At 38.4% G+C, this 18,950-nt stretch overlaps 2 protein-coding genes across 3 annotated transcripts in view; one reads left to right on the top strand and one right to left on the bottom strand.

The window, feature by feature from the left end:
• The first annotated feature begins 7,200 nt into the window (after window positions 1–7,200).
• MIOS (meiosis regulator for oocyte development) overlaps window positions 7,201–18,950 on the top strand; it is a 126,618-nt gene continuing 114,868 nt past the window's right edge. Inside the window, exon 1 of the mRNA XM_087945359.1 lies at window positions 7,201–7,661. The gene's annotated coding sequence lies outside the window, so the exon portion shown is untranslated. The remainder of the gene's footprint in view (window positions 7,662–18,950) is intronic.
• COL28A1 (collagen type XXVIII alpha 1 chain) overlaps window positions 9,043–18,950 on the bottom strand; it is an 89,074-nt gene continuing 79,166 nt past the window's right edge. For both annotated transcript variants that reach the window (XM_087945357.1, XM_026677794.2), the window contains exons 29-36: window positions 17,268–17,348; window positions 17,042–17,077; window positions 16,459–16,495; window positions 14,198–14,752; window positions 12,387–12,565; window positions 12,030–12,252; window positions 10,321–10,495; window positions 9,043–10,027 (exon numbers count right to left, since the gene is read on the bottom strand). In XM_087945357.1, coding sequence (XP_087801483.1) covers window positions 10,323–10,495; window positions 12,030–12,252; window positions 12,387–12,565; window positions 14,198–14,752; window positions 16,459–16,495; window positions 17,042–17,077; window positions 17,268–17,348 — 1,284 coding nt within the window. In that variant the 3' untranslated portion in view covers window positions 9,043–10,027; window positions 10,321–10,322. The remainder of the gene's footprint in view (window positions 10,028–10,320; window positions 10,496–12,029; window positions 12,253–12,386; window positions 12,566–14,197; window positions 14,753–16,458; window positions 16,496–17,041; window positions 17,078–17,267; window positions 17,349–18,950) is intronic.

The raw sequence follows: 18,950 nt of genomic DNA, 5'->3' as shown, positions 1-18,950 counted from the left end.
TCTACAAAAAGATCTTGACTATGTATCAGAATGGTCAAACAAATGGCAACTTCAAATCTCAACAAATAAATGCTCTGTCTTACATATTGGCAAAAAAAATCAGAAAATAAAATACAAGCTGAATAGTCAAGATCTTGTTGATGACCCAATCTCTGTAAAGGACCTTGGAATACTCACCTCTAATGATCTAAGTGCTAGAGCCCACTGCAACTACATAGCCAAAAAGGCATTAAGAGTTGTTAACCTAATCCTACGTAGCTTTTTCTCTGGTAATATCACACTACTAACCAGAGCATACAAAACATTTGCTACACCAATACTCGAATACAGTTCATCAGTCTGGAACCCACACTACATATCTGATATTAGCACAATTGAGAAAGTCCAGAAATATTTCACAAGAAGAGTTCTCCACTCCTCTACTCGTTGTAGAATACCTTATGCCACCAGACTTGAAATTCTAGAACTAGAAAACCTTGAATTACGCCGTCTTCGGTCTGATTTAAGCATGGTATATAAAATCATACATTGCAATGTCCTACCTGTCAATGAATACTTCAGCTTCAACCATAACAACACAAGAGCACACAATAGATACAAACTCAAGGTTAACCGCACCAAACTTGATTGCAGGAAATACGACTTCAGCAACAGAGTGGTCAATGTCTGGAATACTCTACCTGACTCTGTAGTTTCTTCCCCAAACCCCAAAAACTTTAACCTTAGACTGTCTACTATTGACCTCACCCCTTTCCTAAGAGGTCTGTAGGGGCGTGCATAAGCGCACCAACGTGCCTACTGTCCCTGTCCTATTGTTTCTCTTATTCTTCTTTTATTTTTCTTATATGTACCCATTTCATGTATTCACAACTATGTATACACTTATACTTATTATCTTGTAAACAATTGGCAAATCAAATAAATAAATAAAATAAAATAAATAAAACATACTACATTTTTGTTTTGAGGGTTTCTATTCTCAGGGTTTTCATCTCTCCCAGTTCAGGTTTGATTTATCCCTTTTCTATCACAAACATCAGGTACTGGGTTTCTTGGAAGCTCAGGTAACTTTTTTTCTGGTTCAGGGTAAGTCCAGCTTCCTTTAGACTTATACACACAATCCTCCCAGGTATTACTGTAGACAAGGATATTATCTAAATAAGATGCATAACCCATCCAGAAGCTTGTCCATTCTGGGAACCAGGTAGCTAACAAATGTCATCACTCTGCCAGAGTCTACACAAAATCTTATGTCACCATTCGGCTTTGGCACCAAGAGAAAGAGGGAACATTATTCGCTGACAGATGATTCTATTATCTTCATCTGGAGCATTTTTAAACTTCCTTTTGTAGCACCCCTTTCAACCATTCAGGGATCCTATAGGGCCATGATCAGATAGGTCAGGTTTTCCCCATTCCTATCTGATGATCCATCAAAGTAGTTGTACCTTACTGTCCAGTAACCATGCATTTCAGTGGTGGGATTCAAATAATTTAACAGCCAATTCTCTGCCCTAATGACCGGGTGGGCATGGCTGGGCAATCATGTGACTGGGTGGGCATGGCCAACTTGATTGATCTCACCCTTAGGAAATTTCTCCTTAGTCCAACTCAGAATAAAATAGCATAGTAAAATAGCACTGTTCCAATATTTAGAAAAGAATAGAATAACAGAGTTGGAAAGGGCCTTGGAGGTCTTCTAGTCCAACCTCCTGCTTAGGCAGGAAACCCTTAATCACTTCAGAAAAAGGGTTATCCAAACTCTTCTTAAAAACTTCCAGTATTGGAGCATCCACAACTTTTGGAGACAAGTTGTTCCACTGATTAATTGTTCTAACTTTCAGGAAATTTGAGATGCTCCTACAAAAATGAGGGAGTCAATCTATTTTCCAAAGCAGCAAAAGGCACAACAAGAAACAATGGATGGAAACTAACCAAATGCCGAAGCAACCTAGGACTAAGGAGAAATTTCCTAAGGATGAGACCAATCAACCAATGGAATAGCTTATCTTCAGAAGTACTCCATCACTAGAGGCTTTTAAAAAGAGTGAGGAAAGTACACCCCCAAAGAACAGTGCCAGAAACCACTAAAACAATGCAGAAAACTTAAAAGTTATTCCCCTTTTTAAAAAATCAACCCCAAAGCAAACACAGCAGTGAGAGGGAAACTAAGAAACCTAGGTAGCACATCCAGGCTTTCAATTCATACTAATTGAAAGCCTGGGCATGCTACCAAAAGCCATTAACCCTTTCAACTCTTTTATTCTATGTTCTCTATGTTCTAAATCACAGCAGAAGCAATACAGCTGGCTGGACCACACATGTATTAAATTCAGGGCCTGTATGATCAAGCTGCATCATTGTCCCCTCCTGTATCTTTTCCTCCAGGAAAAAACAAGAAGTAGCCAACACTGCAGCAGCTCCCTGGGGAACTCCAGGGAGTATCAGCTGATCATAGAAGTGTTACTTAATAATCTTTATAATGAAAATGTTTGTAATCTTGTCCTTCTTCCTGAAGGGAAGAGGTTAATCCCATTCCTAGATGGATGATTGATGGGTTTCCCTGCCCTAATCCTGTCAGTTTCTGTTGTTTATTGACTTGATTCAGTGTGTGTCAGCTGCATTCTAGCTGCAACTGTTAAGTGGTTCTTGGCTGTCTTCCTGGAGCTATTAACTAAAGGGAGAGTTGCACTTTATTTTTAGCTGGTTCTCCAAACTGCATAAGCAATTAACTAACGGTTTGGCTGAATCCCACCTGTGATGCATTTATAATTCTCTGGCATTCTTCTTAATTCATCCTTTTGGTTCTCTCTTAGTTTGAGATTTATATGCATGGTTCCTTGGGATGGTTGCTGTTGTATCTTCCAAGCTTGATCCACTAAGTTTGGATTGTTTTCTTTCAGTACCAACAGGGTTATCCCAGGGTCAGCGCTGATATGCTATTCTATAGGAGGTATATCACTTGGTATATTTTCTTTTTTGGCTTTACAGTTCTATTTCATAATTTACTGGACCAGTTCTTCTCTTTATTAGGTAGGGACCCTGCCATTGTGGCTCTAGTTTACTTTCTTACTTGGCAACAAATAGGACTTTGTCCCCTACATCAAATTTTTAGTCTTTAACGCCTGATCATATTGTTTTTGGATTTCCCTGACAGTTGCTAAATGTTTCTGTGTGAAGTGTTCTAGGGTCTTCAACTTATTCCTTTGTGTTAAGATATATCCAAACAGGTTTTTAGGGTCTTCTAGGTTTCAGTCTACACTTCTTTAAATCTAACACATCACAAGGTTGTCTCCCATATAATAATTCAAAAGGACTAAATTCTCTGGATGCCTATGGAACTTTCCTATATATGAACAGCAGAAATGGCAGCCAATATTCCAAAGTTTTGGGTCCTGCCCTGTATTTTATTAGCATATTATTTTTTTTAGCATATTTTTAGCATATTCTTAAATTTATCCATTCCATAAGACCATTTGCCTGGGTATAGTATCAGAGGTGGTATTCAACCGGTTCGCATCTATTAGGGCGAACCAGTAGTGGTTATTTGGCATGGGTTGCTGAACCGGTAGCGACCCCTGGCTAGCCACGCCCCCAACCTGGTCGCCCAGTTGCTCGCTTGCCCCGGTCATTCTCCTAGCTTTTCCTACCATGTGGCAGCCATGGCGCAGCTCGGGCAGATGTCCCACATGCACACTACACATGCACCATCCACCCGCCTGCCTGCCCTCCTGGAGCACATTTTCTTCCTTCTGCTGGCAGACGCGCCTCTTTCAGCCCAGCCCAGCCCGGCCCAGCCAGCAGGTGGGTAAGTGTATATTCCGGGAGGTCCTCTGCCCGCTTGTCATGAGATGCCTGTAGCTGCTGCGTGCTTTTTTTGGTGCGGCTGCAGTCCAGCAGCTGCACCCAAAAAAGCATGCCCTGTTCTATTTGCTGGGCTCAGCAAGTCTGAGCAGCTGGCGCACAGAACAAGGAGGTGCCGGACTGTTGGAGAAGCGGAGCGGAGCCAGAGATCAGTAGCCACCTCTTTCTCAGCACAGAAATCCTCCCCAAATGGGCCAGCTGGTTGTTTCCTTCTCTGCCATACAGAACAAATAGGCAGAGAAGAGGACGACTGGCCCACCGATTCGGGGAGGATTTCTGTGTTGAAAAAGGTGACTGGAGACCGAAAAAGAGTCGCCTCCAGCAGCTGCCCCTTTGGCCAGCTGATCTCCTCCTTGGCCATACAGAACAAACAAGTGGAAAAAGAGAAGACTAGCCAGCCAATTTCTTTCTTTCATCTCCCTGGACTGCTGCCACCCATGTCCTCCTTCTCCCTGGGGGGAAAGGAACAACACGAGGTAATGATGGAGAGGGGGGAAAGGGCAGAGGGGAGAAACTTGCCTGGCCACCGGGTTGCTTCTTCCACTTCTTTCGTCTTCCGCTTTTGGCTGCACACAAGGAAAACAGCAAAAGTCTTTCTCTCTCTCCCTCAAACTCTACCAGAAATGAGTCTTTGGGATCCCGCAAGGCATCCTGCTCCAAGAGGCTGCATCAGCAAAGACTCATTTCTGGAGGAGTTTGGGGGGAGAGAAAGCAAGCTTCTGCTGCTTTCCTTGCATGCAGCCTGAGAACGGAGCTCAAACCAGGCTAGGAATGGGGCTGCCTTGGAGGGGGTGGGGTTGTGAGGGATCTCTCTCTCTCTCTCTCTCTCTCTCTCTCTCTCTGTGTGTGTGTGTGTGTGTGAGAGAGAGAGAGAGAGAGAGAGAAGAGAGAGAGAATCATCAGCCCTCCGAGGTGAGTTCAGCTCTCTCTCTCTCTCCTTCTCCCTCCCAGCAAGCCACGTCAGTCAAAATTCACATTTGTGGTCTGCGGGATTTAAGATAATGAGTTTGGTGGTCCCCAAGATCCAAAAGATTGGCAACTCCTGCTTTAAAGTTCTCCAGGGATTCCCCATGGATGCTGCAAGTATTGATTTCCCCTCCTGAGTTAAAGTGCCAAGAATAAGAAGGAGTGCGGTCTGACAGAGAAGGTGGAGGAATTCACTTCAGCCTTGGAGAAATTTAAAGGAGCTGCTTCAAAATGCATGTCTGTTAAGCTACAAAAGTGCTCCGTGTGTGTGTGTGAGAGAGAGGGGGGGGGAAGGGAGATAAAGAAAGACAAGACAGAGAGAGTGAGAAAGAAAGAAAAAAATAGGAAGACGCACAGAGAGAAAACTCTTTGCTATTATTTTTAATTGTTCCATTATTTATCGTGTGTTAATATTTACACTACACCTAGAGTGATTTTTCTGCCTTTCTTTTGCCTAGGGCTACCACATATTGTTCAGGGTTTACATGCATTCAATGTCTATAGTCCAGAGCATAAAATACACATGTGTTTAACAAGAGTTAAAAGGGACCTTGGAGGTCTTCTAGTCTAACCCCCAGCTCAGACAAGAAAACTGAGGATGCCAAACTCTGAGTAGAAATCCTGGGAAAGGTGTCAGAATAATACTTAGAAGGGACCTTGGGGTGAACCCTATACCATTTCAGAGAAATGGCTGTCCAGTCTTTTCTTAAAAACTTCCAGTGATTGAGCACCCAGAACTTCTGGAGACAGGCAGTTCCACTGGTTAATTGTTCTCACTTGTCAAAAGTTTCTCCTTAGTTTTAGGTTGCTTCTCTCTTTGTTGAGTTTCCATCCATTGCTTCTTGTTTGCATTCTGTTTCTTTGAAAAATACATTGTCCCCCCTCTTTCTGGCAGCCCCTTAAAAGCCTGTTGCCTATCACACTCTTGAGTAAAGCATGTGAGCCATTTCCTCCTTTCAGTGGTCCAGGAAAGTACATCTGTAGTATGCAGATAATAAAGTCATAAAAGGTGAACAACATTTTTACAGAACCATAGATAAGTTGAGGCTGGGTGACAAGGAATGGCTGGGAGGGGAGGGGCCAGGTGAGGCACCCCTTGATGTGAGTGACATTGAGTTGGCCATGCTCACCATCACGTGACTACCAAGCATGCCCACCCAGTCACATGCCCACTAAGCCACGCCCACATAACCGGTAGTAAAAAAAATTGAATTCCACCACTGTATAGTATACACCCTTTTATTCCTAGGTCTGCATATAACTATTTCAGCAGACCTGATTAGAAATTTGTGTCCAGATCTGTAAAAATCTCCTGTGGTATTTTAAATAATGACCAGCGCCTCCACTATATGTTTACTGGTCATATTTCTTAATGGAACTGCTTCCTGGTACCAGCTGACATAATCACAGACCACCAGAATATATTCATTGCCTTTACTGGACTGAAAGGCCTGAAAGGCCTTAAAGGCCTGAAAGACCCATGCTAACTTTTGAAAAAGGATGAGGACTAACTATACCTTTTCCATAGGGACTTTGTCTCGTTGCCTTTTTTGCTTTATCAGCCATATTTTACAATACTGGATCACCTCTCCACAGATCACTGGCCAATACAATATATCCAGGATCTGATAAGATCCTACTAAATGATTCTATCTCTATCCATATATCTGGCCCACAGAGTCTCATGAGATAACTCAATGTGGCTTTGTAATATCCCTGAGGAACCACAATTTATTCGATCAGTTCCTTTGTGTAGGGGTGAAGACTTATACAGTATAGCAATCCTTCATTTTCTTGATACCTTGGTAATGTGTCCTCGTTTCTCTCCTTTTTTGCAGCTAGCCAACAATATTCTACCTGAAATCATGGCAAGATTTTGCTAGTCGATGTATGCTCTATGGCCACAATCATTGCTAATTTCACCACTTTTATCTTTCTGCTGAATTTAAGTCTATGGAAAAAATTACCACATTTTCAAATAAAACAGCCCACGTGTTCATGTGTTTAGTCAAAGCTACAGTTTTCCCAGTTGTACTGTATGATTGAGAGAGATGGACGCAAGGAAGGCTGAGTGCCAAAGAATTAGTGCTCTTGAATTATGGTGGTAGAGAAGACTCTTGAGTGTCTCTTTAGAACAAGGGTGTCAAACTCAAGGCTCGGGGCCTTGATCCAGCCCATGGGGTGCTTAGATCTGGCCCATAAGGCTGCTGTGGAAACACCAAAGGACTGGCCTGTGGTGCCTCTGCCAGCAAAAATGGAGCTCAGGACAGCTGCACACAGCTTCTTGAACTCCATTTTCACTGGCAAAGGGTTGCAGGAAGCTATTGCAGACAAAAATGAAGGTTGGGAACCTGTTTTTTCTGGCAAAACATTCCGGCCACCACAGGCACCCCTAACATGAGTGATATTGAACTGGCCCTGCCTACCCTGGCTCCCAAGCAGGGGTGGGATTCTACCGGCTCTATAGAACCCCTTGCTAACTTTCTATGCAGTTCAGAGAACGGGTAGTTAGAAGAAATATCCTTTTGTTTTTTTTCCACCCTTATTACATTCTTGGCAGTATGCCTAGACTTACTGTCTCCAAAGGAGAGTTTTTTTTTTCTTTCTTGATACTTTGTTAAAGGGGAAATGTTGTTTTAAGATTTTTACACTGCTGTTGGGAAGAAATACTCCCTTGGAAATACTTCCAGCTGGCATGCAATGATCAGCACTTTGAAGAAATAATTGAATAACGAAGCAGAGTTGCAGAAAGAAGCTTTTAATGACAAGGAACTAAGATGAGCGACATTCAGCAAGGCTTCTTGGCTAGCTGGAAAAATTGACATTCAAATGTGAGTTTACATATCCTTTCTGACTTTTGGTCTATAACTGGGTTTTGGTGAAGTTTAATTCTGTGCTTGGTGACATTTAATCCTGTTTATTGATGGGATAATTTTCCCTATTCAGCTTTGGGAGGAAAAAGGTTAATTTCTGTTCCTGAAAAGAAATCTGGCTAGTTCCTGTGTCTATTTGTTCTGGTAACTGGTTTAACAAGCAACAGCTACTGTTGTGATTTAATTATTTGAATTTTTTCCTGCCTCATGTTTTCTTTTTCTATCTGGGGAGGGGGTCTTCCTTCACTGCTTTAGTGGTATCTGGCACTGTCCTTTTGGGGTGTACTTCCAAGAGGCAGGATGCAAGCTTGGCACTGATTTTTTTAACTGCCTTTCTGGGGGGGCATGTGACCTTTCCTTAAATCTGGATGATTTCCTTAGGATATCTTGTGAGGTGAGTGAGACTAGCTGGTATCTTAAATGGTGCAAAAGGACCTAAGGATTGCTTTTCCTGGGTGTGCTTTTTCTGGAGAGCTTAAATGACCTCTGCTAAATGGTTTCACTTTATGAGCAAGAGTTGGCTGCTAATAGTTATCATTGCATTTTAACTATTTTAATTCTTCAAGGTGCTCTGGCACCCTTCCTGATTTGTAACTCTGGCTTGCAGGTATTTTAAATCTAATGATTGGTATTTAGGGCAGCTTTTTGCAAGCAAAGAAGCTTTTTGTATTTTTGTACTTGACTTACAACAGTTCATTTAGTGACAAATCCTTGACTTACAACAGTTCATTTAGTGACCATTGAAAGTTGCAATGGCATTGAAAAAAGTGACTTATGTCCATTTTTAACACTTTTGACCGTTGCAGCATCCCCACTGTCATGAGAGGCCAAGGGAGGAGAAGCGCCCCTTGACATGATGTCAAGTTGGCCATGCCCACTCAGTCACATGACCACCAAGCCACACCCACCAACTAAGCCATGGACACAGAACCAGTTGTTTAAAAGTTTGAATCCCACTTCTGCCCCCAAGGTCAAACAAAACCCTGATGCAGCCCTCAATGAAATCGACTTTGACCCTCCCTGCTTTAGAAGATCAAATTAGTTAATCCTAAAGAAAACCAACATTGACTGTTCTTTGGAAGACAGGTACTGAAGCTGAGGCTTCAATTCTTTGACCACCAAATGAAAAGAAATAACTCATTGGAAAAGAATCTGATGTTGAGAAAGATTGAAGGCAATAGAAGAAGGGGAGAGCAGAAGATGAGGTGGTTAGGACAGTGTCACTGTTCCAATGAATTTGGGCACATTTTAGGAGACAGTGGAAGACAGGGGGACCTGGCATGCTCTGGTTCATTGTGTCACAAAGAATTGAACATGACTTAGCAATTGAACAACTTGCTCAGGTAATACATTTAATTATCACTTATCAGTTTAGCATATACAGTACTTTTGGTACAGAGGTAAGGTTTAAAAAGAAAATACAGTATGAAAAAATATACTTATATACATCTTTCTGTGCTTTCCCCTATTTTTCTTTAATTGATTTTGACATTTAATATGAATTTATTTTCCTCTTTTGTTTAAGACCCCTGAGAAACAAGAGTATATGGAGTAACAATAATAACAATCAAAATACTGGTCCTGTTTTACTCAGAGATTTTTGCATAAGAAACCACACTTGATGGTCCTAAGCTCTATTACTGAATTGGCAAGATGGTGTCTTGATATGAACAGGACACATGTAGATAGCCATTAATTATTCTCTGGGCTTGTTGCTACAATTATAGCTTGATCTTGGCACCTGAAGAAAGATTAGCAAAGGGGAAATAGCAAACAACCAGATTTTCATTATCCTTAGCTGCAAGATTACGTAACCTTTGATGTAGGAAAAGTTATAGCTGTATTTATACGGAAAGATTCTGTTTTGAAAGTTTCCAAATATGATACAGTTTTCTATTTGTTGCTGTTACAGTTTCTGATGATGATCTAGAATTCACATTCTGTAGATTGTTCTGTAGATTGTGTGATACAAAATATTTTCATTTCAACATAATAAAACCATATTCTATGAGGTCTAATTATTACAATTGTTGATATCTGGCTTTTTAAATTTGCTCCTGAAACGTGGATCAATAAGGATAAATGTGTAAACTGCTTTTTATCAAGTAAAACTATCATCTATAAAGGTACAATATTGTATTACATTATAATCTATATCATTCCATATCATATCATTATAACACATTATACTTTATAATAGTATAAAGATCAATACTTCATAAAAGCACCAAATATATTATAGAAGTACTATTAATACAGCATTTGAACTTCTTTTAGTATGATTATGCAACTTTTGGCTTCATTTGAGATTTCACTTGAGTTTTCTGTAACAGAAAAATACATTTTAATGTTAACTCTTACAAATCAGCAAATTTACATGTACAGATTTTTAGAGGACAGCATACAGTTCAAATTAGTGCAACTTTAAACAACTGATATGTTTGTTCAAGGAAAAGGTTTGCATGGCTATTTTAAAATAAAATCTATATTATTATTATCTTTATTGTCAGAGTATAACATGTGTATAATGAGATTGGCTGAGCCTTCCTTCGTGCACCCCCCACAACACAACTCACAGTGAGATAAATCCAAACATCTTATTTAAGATACTACTTACCTTTATTCTTGAACACAAATTGCTTGGCATTCTTGTTGGGTTTCAAATCTATTCTGGTTGCCTTCACAACCTCCATACCAAAATCGGGCACAAGAATTTGTATCCTTGGCATAAAACCATTTTACTTGATATTTCTGGCAGCTTCCAGTTTTCATTGGTTCTAAACACCTGGTTTCTGAAATCAATGTATACATATATATTGTTTTGCTGTACTTCTATAGAAGCTGAAATGTCTTGTCTATACAACTGTATTACTACAAATTATTGTCACTGCCTGTATTTTTACTGTGAAATGTAAGCAAGAGTTACAATTGAATTATTTTTAGCTTTCACGACACTCCTAGTGTTCTCTGTCTTTACCGGTTCTGCAAGATTACTGCAGTGCTAGGTGTACATAGTGCTGATTGACTGGCAGATACAATCCTTCTTTGTAATGCTTGGAGGGTTCAAAGATTAATAATACATAATATATTCACCTTCCAAGTGTCTGCCCATATTCCAATAAAGTACATTTTAAAATTATTATAAACAGAAATCCCTTTAGTCAATTGGGCCTTTGCTTAAGAAGACATGTAACTGATAGAATAAGCTGCCCAGAGTGACCTTACAGGAGAGAAATGGGAGGAATAGAAATGTAATAAATAAGTAAAAAATAGAATAAGCCTGCATACTGCAAACATTAAGATTTTTTTATAATTAGCTGACTTCCCTTTTATTTATTTATATCCTGCCTTTATTATTTTTACAATTAACTCATGGAGGTGAACATATCTAACACACTTCTTTCTCCTATTTTCCCCACAACAACAACTCTGTGAGGTAAGTAGGACTGAGAGAGAGTAACATGGTGCTTTTCTCAAACTGCTAAAAAATAACTGAAAACATACTGTTCATTTAAAATGTATAGTTTCAGCAGTTCATTTTAACATTGTGTAACTTCAGGAGTCTGTCAGATCAAACAGATCAGAGTCCGTCACTTTGATGATAGGCAATCTGGTCATAAATACAAGTTATCTATAAGCTCTTAACCCAGACTCTCTGTACTCTATACTTATCATTTATTCATGATAAACTGTCTCCCAAGCTTTGCAGCCAGATAGGAAAAAAAACTGATTGACAGCATACCAGGCTGATCCTCAAAATCACTGAGTCTCAACAATTGAAAAATGTAATCATAAACACAGTCTGGGTGCTTATAATATAATTTATTTAAAAGGAATAATGTTCATCCTAAAGTTTACAAGACATGAAAGTGTTCATCATCACAATCAATAAAGACTGAAGTTTCAAAGAAGGTTTGAAACAGCTAGGTATTAGCTGAGCATATGAGTTTACAATGTGAGCTACTGTATATAAGTTTTGGCTGACATATAGAAATATTCCAGTGCTAGCTGTTCTTCTCCTCCCACTAAGTGTCTCCACAAGATTATAATACAATTCATGGACTAGCGGGATGGCACTTCAGTACAAGTTCTGACTCCTAAGGACCAGGGGCAAGTTATCACCTTAGGCTCTGGTTCTCTGATTGCCTTGATTTTTCATGTAGAGGCAAGAAAGAAAGGAAAAAAATAGAAGCAAAGCAATTGTGAATTTGTCTTTTTGGTTTTTGATACTAGAAATTATCATGAGATTCTGTTGAGAACAAAGAAAACTGTCCTATTAAATCTACTTATCTATTTTATCTTCTCAGCTTTAGAACGCTTCCATACCTTTCATAACATGTATTATTGTAGGAAGCGGAACAACAGCTGGTGTAGGTTGCACATGTCTAGTTACATCAGACACAACTGCTAAATCTGGATGATGAGTGCTTGATTCCAAATAATCTTGGCTCACTGGCCGTCTATGAAGTTCAGGAATATATTTAGAAGTGGTTGAGGTAACATTATGATCCCGATGTGATGCTCCTTTCTCACTGGGTCTCTTTGAAAACTATATTTACAATAAAGAAAAAATCCAGTAACAAAATTTAGCTTAATTTAAAGACTGTGGTCTTGCAGAAAGCATGAATTATGTCATTAAATGTTTGTCTCTCCTATACAAATGTCATTTTTAGTAATACTTACAGAATCACTAGTCTCTGCATGAAGTGGAGGGGCAAATGATCCAGGAAGATCAATTTTGGCTACTTGACTGCCATGTTCGCTGGTTTCAAATCTTGGAGAAAGAGCTGAACTGAGCACTTTGGTGATGTAGGAACTCAAATCATTTTCACAAATTTGTTTGAAAATCTTATCCTCAAGAGCTAAACATATGAAAAAGAAAACAGTATTATACAATAGAATTGCATATAATAATTATTATATAATTATTTTTATAGATGTTATAGATAATAATTACTTGAAATTATATGTATTATATTTTATGCAGATAGATAGAAATTACATATAGAGATATATGAAATTATATGTATTATATTTTATGCAGATAGATAGAAATTACATATAGAGATATAAATAGGAATTACTTGAAATTATGTGACCTACTTTTCTCTCTCCCTCCCTCCCCTCGCTTTGAAGCAATATATATACATATACATATACATATACATACATACATACAGATAGATAGCTTCAAAGCAAAATACCAGCCTATGTCATGGGTCCTATAAAATCCCAATGGCAAATTGTCACAGATGGTTTGTTTCTGGTAAATATTGAGTTGTAATTTTGTGAATGGGGCCATGACAGCCATTTAGGGAGCATGCCTCAAAATTCAAAATCACTCAGAAAAGTTAAAGTGGTATAGAGTATTGTCAATTTTTCCAATATGATTGATTGCCACTTACTTTCTTGTAACTTCAATGCCAGCCTTACATTTGGCAAAATCCTTTGATTTGGAGCTCAGTGGAAGAGAAAACTATTCATTTGGAATTGAAACAAGACAAGCAGATTTGAATGATTTCTCTTTTTTCTATGTGTTTTGGATGATCAGAGATGAAATAAACAATTCCATCATCTGATCTTATAATATGACTCTTATTCTAAAGTTTAAAGCATTGTGGTGCTTTAAGAGTATCAAAGAAATATCACTGAATGAATTTTCATAGTCAATCATACTCAAAAGACTCTACCTAATGTCTGCTATTGATGTGATTGTTTCATTATTTTCTCATGAAACAATTTCTTCATTTTTATAGGTTCGTATCTCCCAACTAATGATTGATTGTAATGGAATATGGGAATTATCCGGGGTGGGATCTGACAAAGTTAACTACCAGTTTGGTAATTTACGAGGTTCGGTGATTTACGATGTGCTTTCCTGCACGCTGCCGGCACGCACATCATCAGCATGCTGCGTGCAGAGAAACAGCCTTTCAAAAAGCCCTTTTTTTCCTGCTTTTTAAACTGCAGCTGTGCCTCCCACAGCAGCTAAAGTTGAAAAAAAATCAGGAAATAAAGGTCAGCTAAGAGCCCGGGTGGGCAGGTGGGCAAAAACATCAGCAGACATAGAACTGGTTCTATGTCTGCTGCTCTTTAGAGCTATCAGTTCTACAGAGGTGGACAGAACTGGTAGAAACCCATCCCTGGAATTATCTTGTGGAAAGATGGGAAGAAAATAGTCATACAAGAGAGGAAAGGAGCCCCCAGTGGCTTAATGGTCACAGAAAGAAATCAAAGAAGCGGATCTAGCAGTTAAAAGCGGTGTCAGGAAGTTTTCCACTTTCAAATCTGCAACATTCTGTCACTGTCATCTTACAATAAAGTGGATTTAGCTCATTTGGTCTTATTTCGTGTCTGGTTTACCAGGATTGTTAACAATTAATATTGTAAGTTCATAAATATTTCTTGTCATCAAATATTTAATGGTGTGCTTCATCCACATATGAATTAGCCATGTGAATATCATAGTTCAAGTAAAGGCAGCTCACTCTTACCTTGCAGAGTCATGAAGTCATCGATCTGGTAGACATGATCACTGTCTGGATCAGTAGCAATTAGATCCATTTCTTTTCGAAAATTTTCAAAGTTGGGATCAGTCTTCTGTACCACTCCAATTACAAAAATTTCTATGTTGGCAGCATGGGCATCTCTCACCACTACTTCCAGTTTATGTGGTTCACGTTGATCTGCCTGCCCATCTGTTATTACCACTGCCACTTTTCTAACTCCTTGTCGAGCCATCTGAAATATATCAATGGCTTTGCTGATAGCTGTAGCAGTGTATGTGCCTTCCCCATAGTATTGCATTGCATCAACAGCGTTTTTCAGACTGTCTTTGGTAGGAAATTGCTGCAGCGTGGACACCACCTCCACTTTGAGGCTAAAATTGATGATGCCAATGCGGGTTGTGGCTTGGTTGACTGTGATAGCATCGATCATAGTTTTTACAAACCGTTTAATTCTTTCAAAGTTTTCAGGCCCAACACTTTCAGAGCTGTCAATCACAAATACAAGCTCCAAAGGACTTTCTCTGCATTTAACACCACAGCCTAAAATAAGTGGTAGATAGAATAAGAGGTTAAATAATGTGTTCTGTGTATGATTTTCCAGGAAGTAATAAACTTGGAATAACATGAAGCATTTGTCATATCAGTTGCCCAGAGTTGTGTTTAAAATGGGCAGTCAAATCATATCAACAAACAGATAAAATATTCCCTACAATGGATAGTTGAAAAATAGAAAAAAAAGCTTAGTAGTGTGGGCATCTATTTTCCAGACTATATCAAGGCAGTGAATCAGATTCAGATTTGATTTGATAAATAGCAATAGGGGTGTCAATAGATTCAGATATGATTTAATAAATAGTACAGGGGTGTCAAACTTGATTTTAATGACACTTGTGTTTGACCTCAAGGGCTAGGATGAGGGTGGCCAGGGTGAATGCGGCCAGCTCAATGTCATTTGTGTCGGGGGCACCCGTGGTGGATCAAGCGCTCTGCTAGAAAGACAGGCTCCCAAGCTCTGTTTTCGGCTGTGACAGTCTCTTGCAACCCTCTGCCAGTGAAAACAGAGCTCGGGAAGGCCATTTTCACTAGCCGAGACACTACAGGCTATTCCTTCGCTGTTTCCAGCGTTGGCCCCATGAGCCAGATCTAAGTACTCCAAGGGCCAGATCTGGATCCTTGAGTTTGATACCTCTGGAATAGCACATAGACTTATACACCACTTCATGGTGCTTTACAGCAGAATTTCCCAACCTTTCCGGCTTTGCAGGTAGGAGAGGGGATGGTTCTGGATGAGAGTGGGCATGCGTGGGCGCACAGCTCCATATTGCTCATGCAAATGGAGCACCTGCGCACATACTTGTGCATTATTTGTGTGTACTCACCTACTACTTACATGGTCCAATTCTGAATGCCTCAAGGCCCAGTAGTGGACTGCGGCCCAGAAGTTGGGCATCTTACTTTATAGCACTCCTTAAGCAGTTTACAGATTCAGCATGTTGCTCCCAACAATTTGGGTCTTCATTTTACTAACTTCAGAAGGATAGAAACCTGAGTGAACCTTGAGTCGGTCAGGATTGAACTCCAGACAGTGAGCAGAGTTAACCTACAATACTGCATACTAATCACTACGCCACCACAGCTCCTAAAAAGGCAATGTTTTGAAACTGCCTGTCTACTATTAATGCCTAGGCAGAAGATTATACAGCAAGCACACTGATGATTAACTTGTGAAAATGCTTCACCACAGAAAAACAATACAGAGTTTCACTTTACAGATTCACTTTGCATTACAATGATAATTCCCAAATTTGAAAAAAGTCATGTATATTAACATGCACAAATTTTATACTTAATTATAATCACCAATACTTGTTTACTTGTTTACTAGACCTAGTAAAGGTATCCATTCTTCTTTTCCTCTTGTATAGTACTCTTTAACACACAAATACTTGTTATGTGCCCAGAAAAAAAAGAGATAATCTGGGATGATAGCCTTAGGAGCTAGAGTGGGTTTTGGAACTTGTCATATCAACTATGGCAACCATTTTATGAGGGCACTAAAATACCAATTACATATTCTATAGATTGTCGAGATAAAGCCCAATATGAATTAGTCCAAACTTTTGTTTTCATTTTCCTTTCACTCAACAAATTTAATTGCAATATACAACTGATAAGATTTACTTAAAATTATTTAAGCAAAAGTGATTTGTACAGTAAAATGGTTTCTTTCCTTAAGTAGATCTTACCACATATCTCCATAATGAGTTTGATTATTTCTTCTTTCTGAAAGAGAGTAAGACCTTAGTTTGGTCTTTTGGAATTAGAAATGCCATAGGTGTTTTTAAAAAGTAATTTTCAGTAAGCTATAGTTTTACAGTATGTTTAGTTTAATCACTGAGGAAACAGAAACAAAATTATGTTCTTTGAATACCCTCCAACCAAGCAAATGACCCAGATAGTCCCTAAATCAGTAAAGCTAACATAACTCTCTCTTGGTAGACTTAAAATATAACTATTCTTTATTAATTGATTTACCAGAAAATGTATATTGCCACCCCATAAAAGTTTGTTAACAAGGGAGCAGCTAACTGGCTATTGTATACTTGGAAACAATCAATATATATTATCACTTAAACATGGCTTTAATTCTATAATTTGTTTTATGCAAATAAATTAGAAATACTAATAAATTCAAGTCTAGCACTGTTCAGAATATGTGTTCTAACATTTTCTAATTTCACACATTCAAGTGAAATACCTACATTGAGCTAATTATGGTTTTTAATATAAAATAATATTTTGATGTCAACAAATGACAGATGTACTTACAGTAAGACCAGGTTCACCCTTTTGTCCTGAAAATCCCTAAAATATAAAACAATGACATTATTTCATAGTCTTCTGCAACCTATAGCATATAATATAACATCTAACATAATATAAATAAGAGTTGGCTCCAGAGTAATTCAGGTCTCAGTCAGTCTTTTTTATTTCAATAGATACTTTTCATATGACTAATCTAGACCCAAGCCATTGTGAAATATTTAAGTTTTACCCTTAGTCCTTGAGGGCCAGGTTCTCCAATTTCTCCTTTGTTACCTCTCTTTCCCTGCTCTCCCTTCTCTCCATAGTCACCCTAAAAAAACAGATCATTCTTTTAATTACATGAATGAAGGACAGGAAGTATCTTAATCATCAATGCAGGTTATTATTTTTGATAAATAACAATATTAAGTTAGGCAAATCAAATAGAAAAAAGAAGTTTATATAAATGAAAATAGGGTAGATATAAATAATCTATCCTAGCATCTTTCTCCACAATCACTGCAATTAGGTACAATTGATATTTAGCTTTTTTCTTTAAACCTATTAATTATTCATTAAGAGGTAGTCTTTGTAGGTTTAACCAAATCACAGCATTTTTTCACTAAGCTCCTTGACTTTCATTACTATTAATGTTTGCACTGTCTCCTTTGTATGATACTGGTATGTAAATTGATCCTTTCCAGGCTGATAGCTACTGGTCATTCTCCAGATTTGCTGGCACAGTTTGGTTGGAATCTTTATTGATTCTTCAACTGATTGCAGTACTTCTGCAGATATTCCATCAGTTCCTGTAGCCTTCCACTTACTAATGACCAGTGTGCTGCTCTTTCTTTTTTAATATTAAAGTACATATTGTAAATAAGGAATATAGTTTAATGTATCTTGGACATTGACATCATTATTGTACAGAATTTTATTCATTTGTTTTTATTCTGCCTTTATTATTTTTATAAATAACTCAAAGTCATAAACATATCCAACACTCCTTCCTCCTCCTATTTTCCCCACAACAACAACCTTGTGAAGTGGGTTGGACTAAGAGAGAGTAAGTAGCCTAAAGTTACTCAGCTGGCTTTCATGGCTAAAATGAGACTTGAACTCAAGGTCTCCCATTCTTCTTTGAATCAGGTACCAACTGCCCACTGGCATTCTTTACCATACTTTCCTAAATTCCCCAAATTTAGAAGGAGGTTCCTTGAAACTTCCTTCTAAACTTGAAGAACTTTGGGAAGACTGTCTTTGTTTTTCTGTATCTGTTTCCATATTTAACAGAATACAAGAAAGAAAACCTGAAAAAATGAATTACCCAGTTCTTCAGGAAAGCTTCTAGAGATTGCTTGTTTAGCCCAAGCTAGAGATAGCATTGCCAATAGAAGTTAACAAAAGTTGTGCAATGATTCTAATACCATCTTTGGCAATGTATAAGTCATTCAGAGCCTATGGGAATCAGCAACATGTAAGTCTAAGCAAATAAATAAACTAGTCACTCTAAATGATTACATTATTACATGAAAGAATGTAATGATAAAAGCATAACAATCACTTTATTCCTCTGTTGCAGGAGATGTTTTGATATTTTTTCAAGAAACGCAATTAAGTTTCCCATTATAATCTTGGCCCATTGTTTCCAAAGTTTAATGTAGGGGACAAAAATCCTCATTCATTTTTAAACTTTATCCTGAATAAAAACTCTGATTTGTATACAGGTAGTCCTCAACTTAAACCCACAATTGGGATGAGAATTTCCATTGCTACACAAGGTGGTTGTTAAGTAATTTTCACCCATTTTTATGACTTTTTTTGCTATGGTTGTTAAGAAAATCACTTCAATTGTCAAGTGAATCATGTGGTCTTTAAATGAATCTGGCTTTGCCCATTGTTTGGTGGAAGCCAACTGGAAAGATTATAAATG

The sequence above is a fragment of the Notechis scutatus genome, chromosome Z (assembly GCF_049901735.1).
Source record: "Notechis scutatus isolate UNSWTSFEM ecotype Mainland chromosome Z, rNotScu1.2, whole genome shotgun sequence".
Lineage (NCBI taxonomy): Eukaryota > Metazoa > Chordata > Lepidosauria > Squamata > Elapidae > Notechis > Notechis scutatus.
Note: the sequence above shows the minus strand (reverse complement) of the source record. Positions and strands in the feature narration are given on the sequence as shown.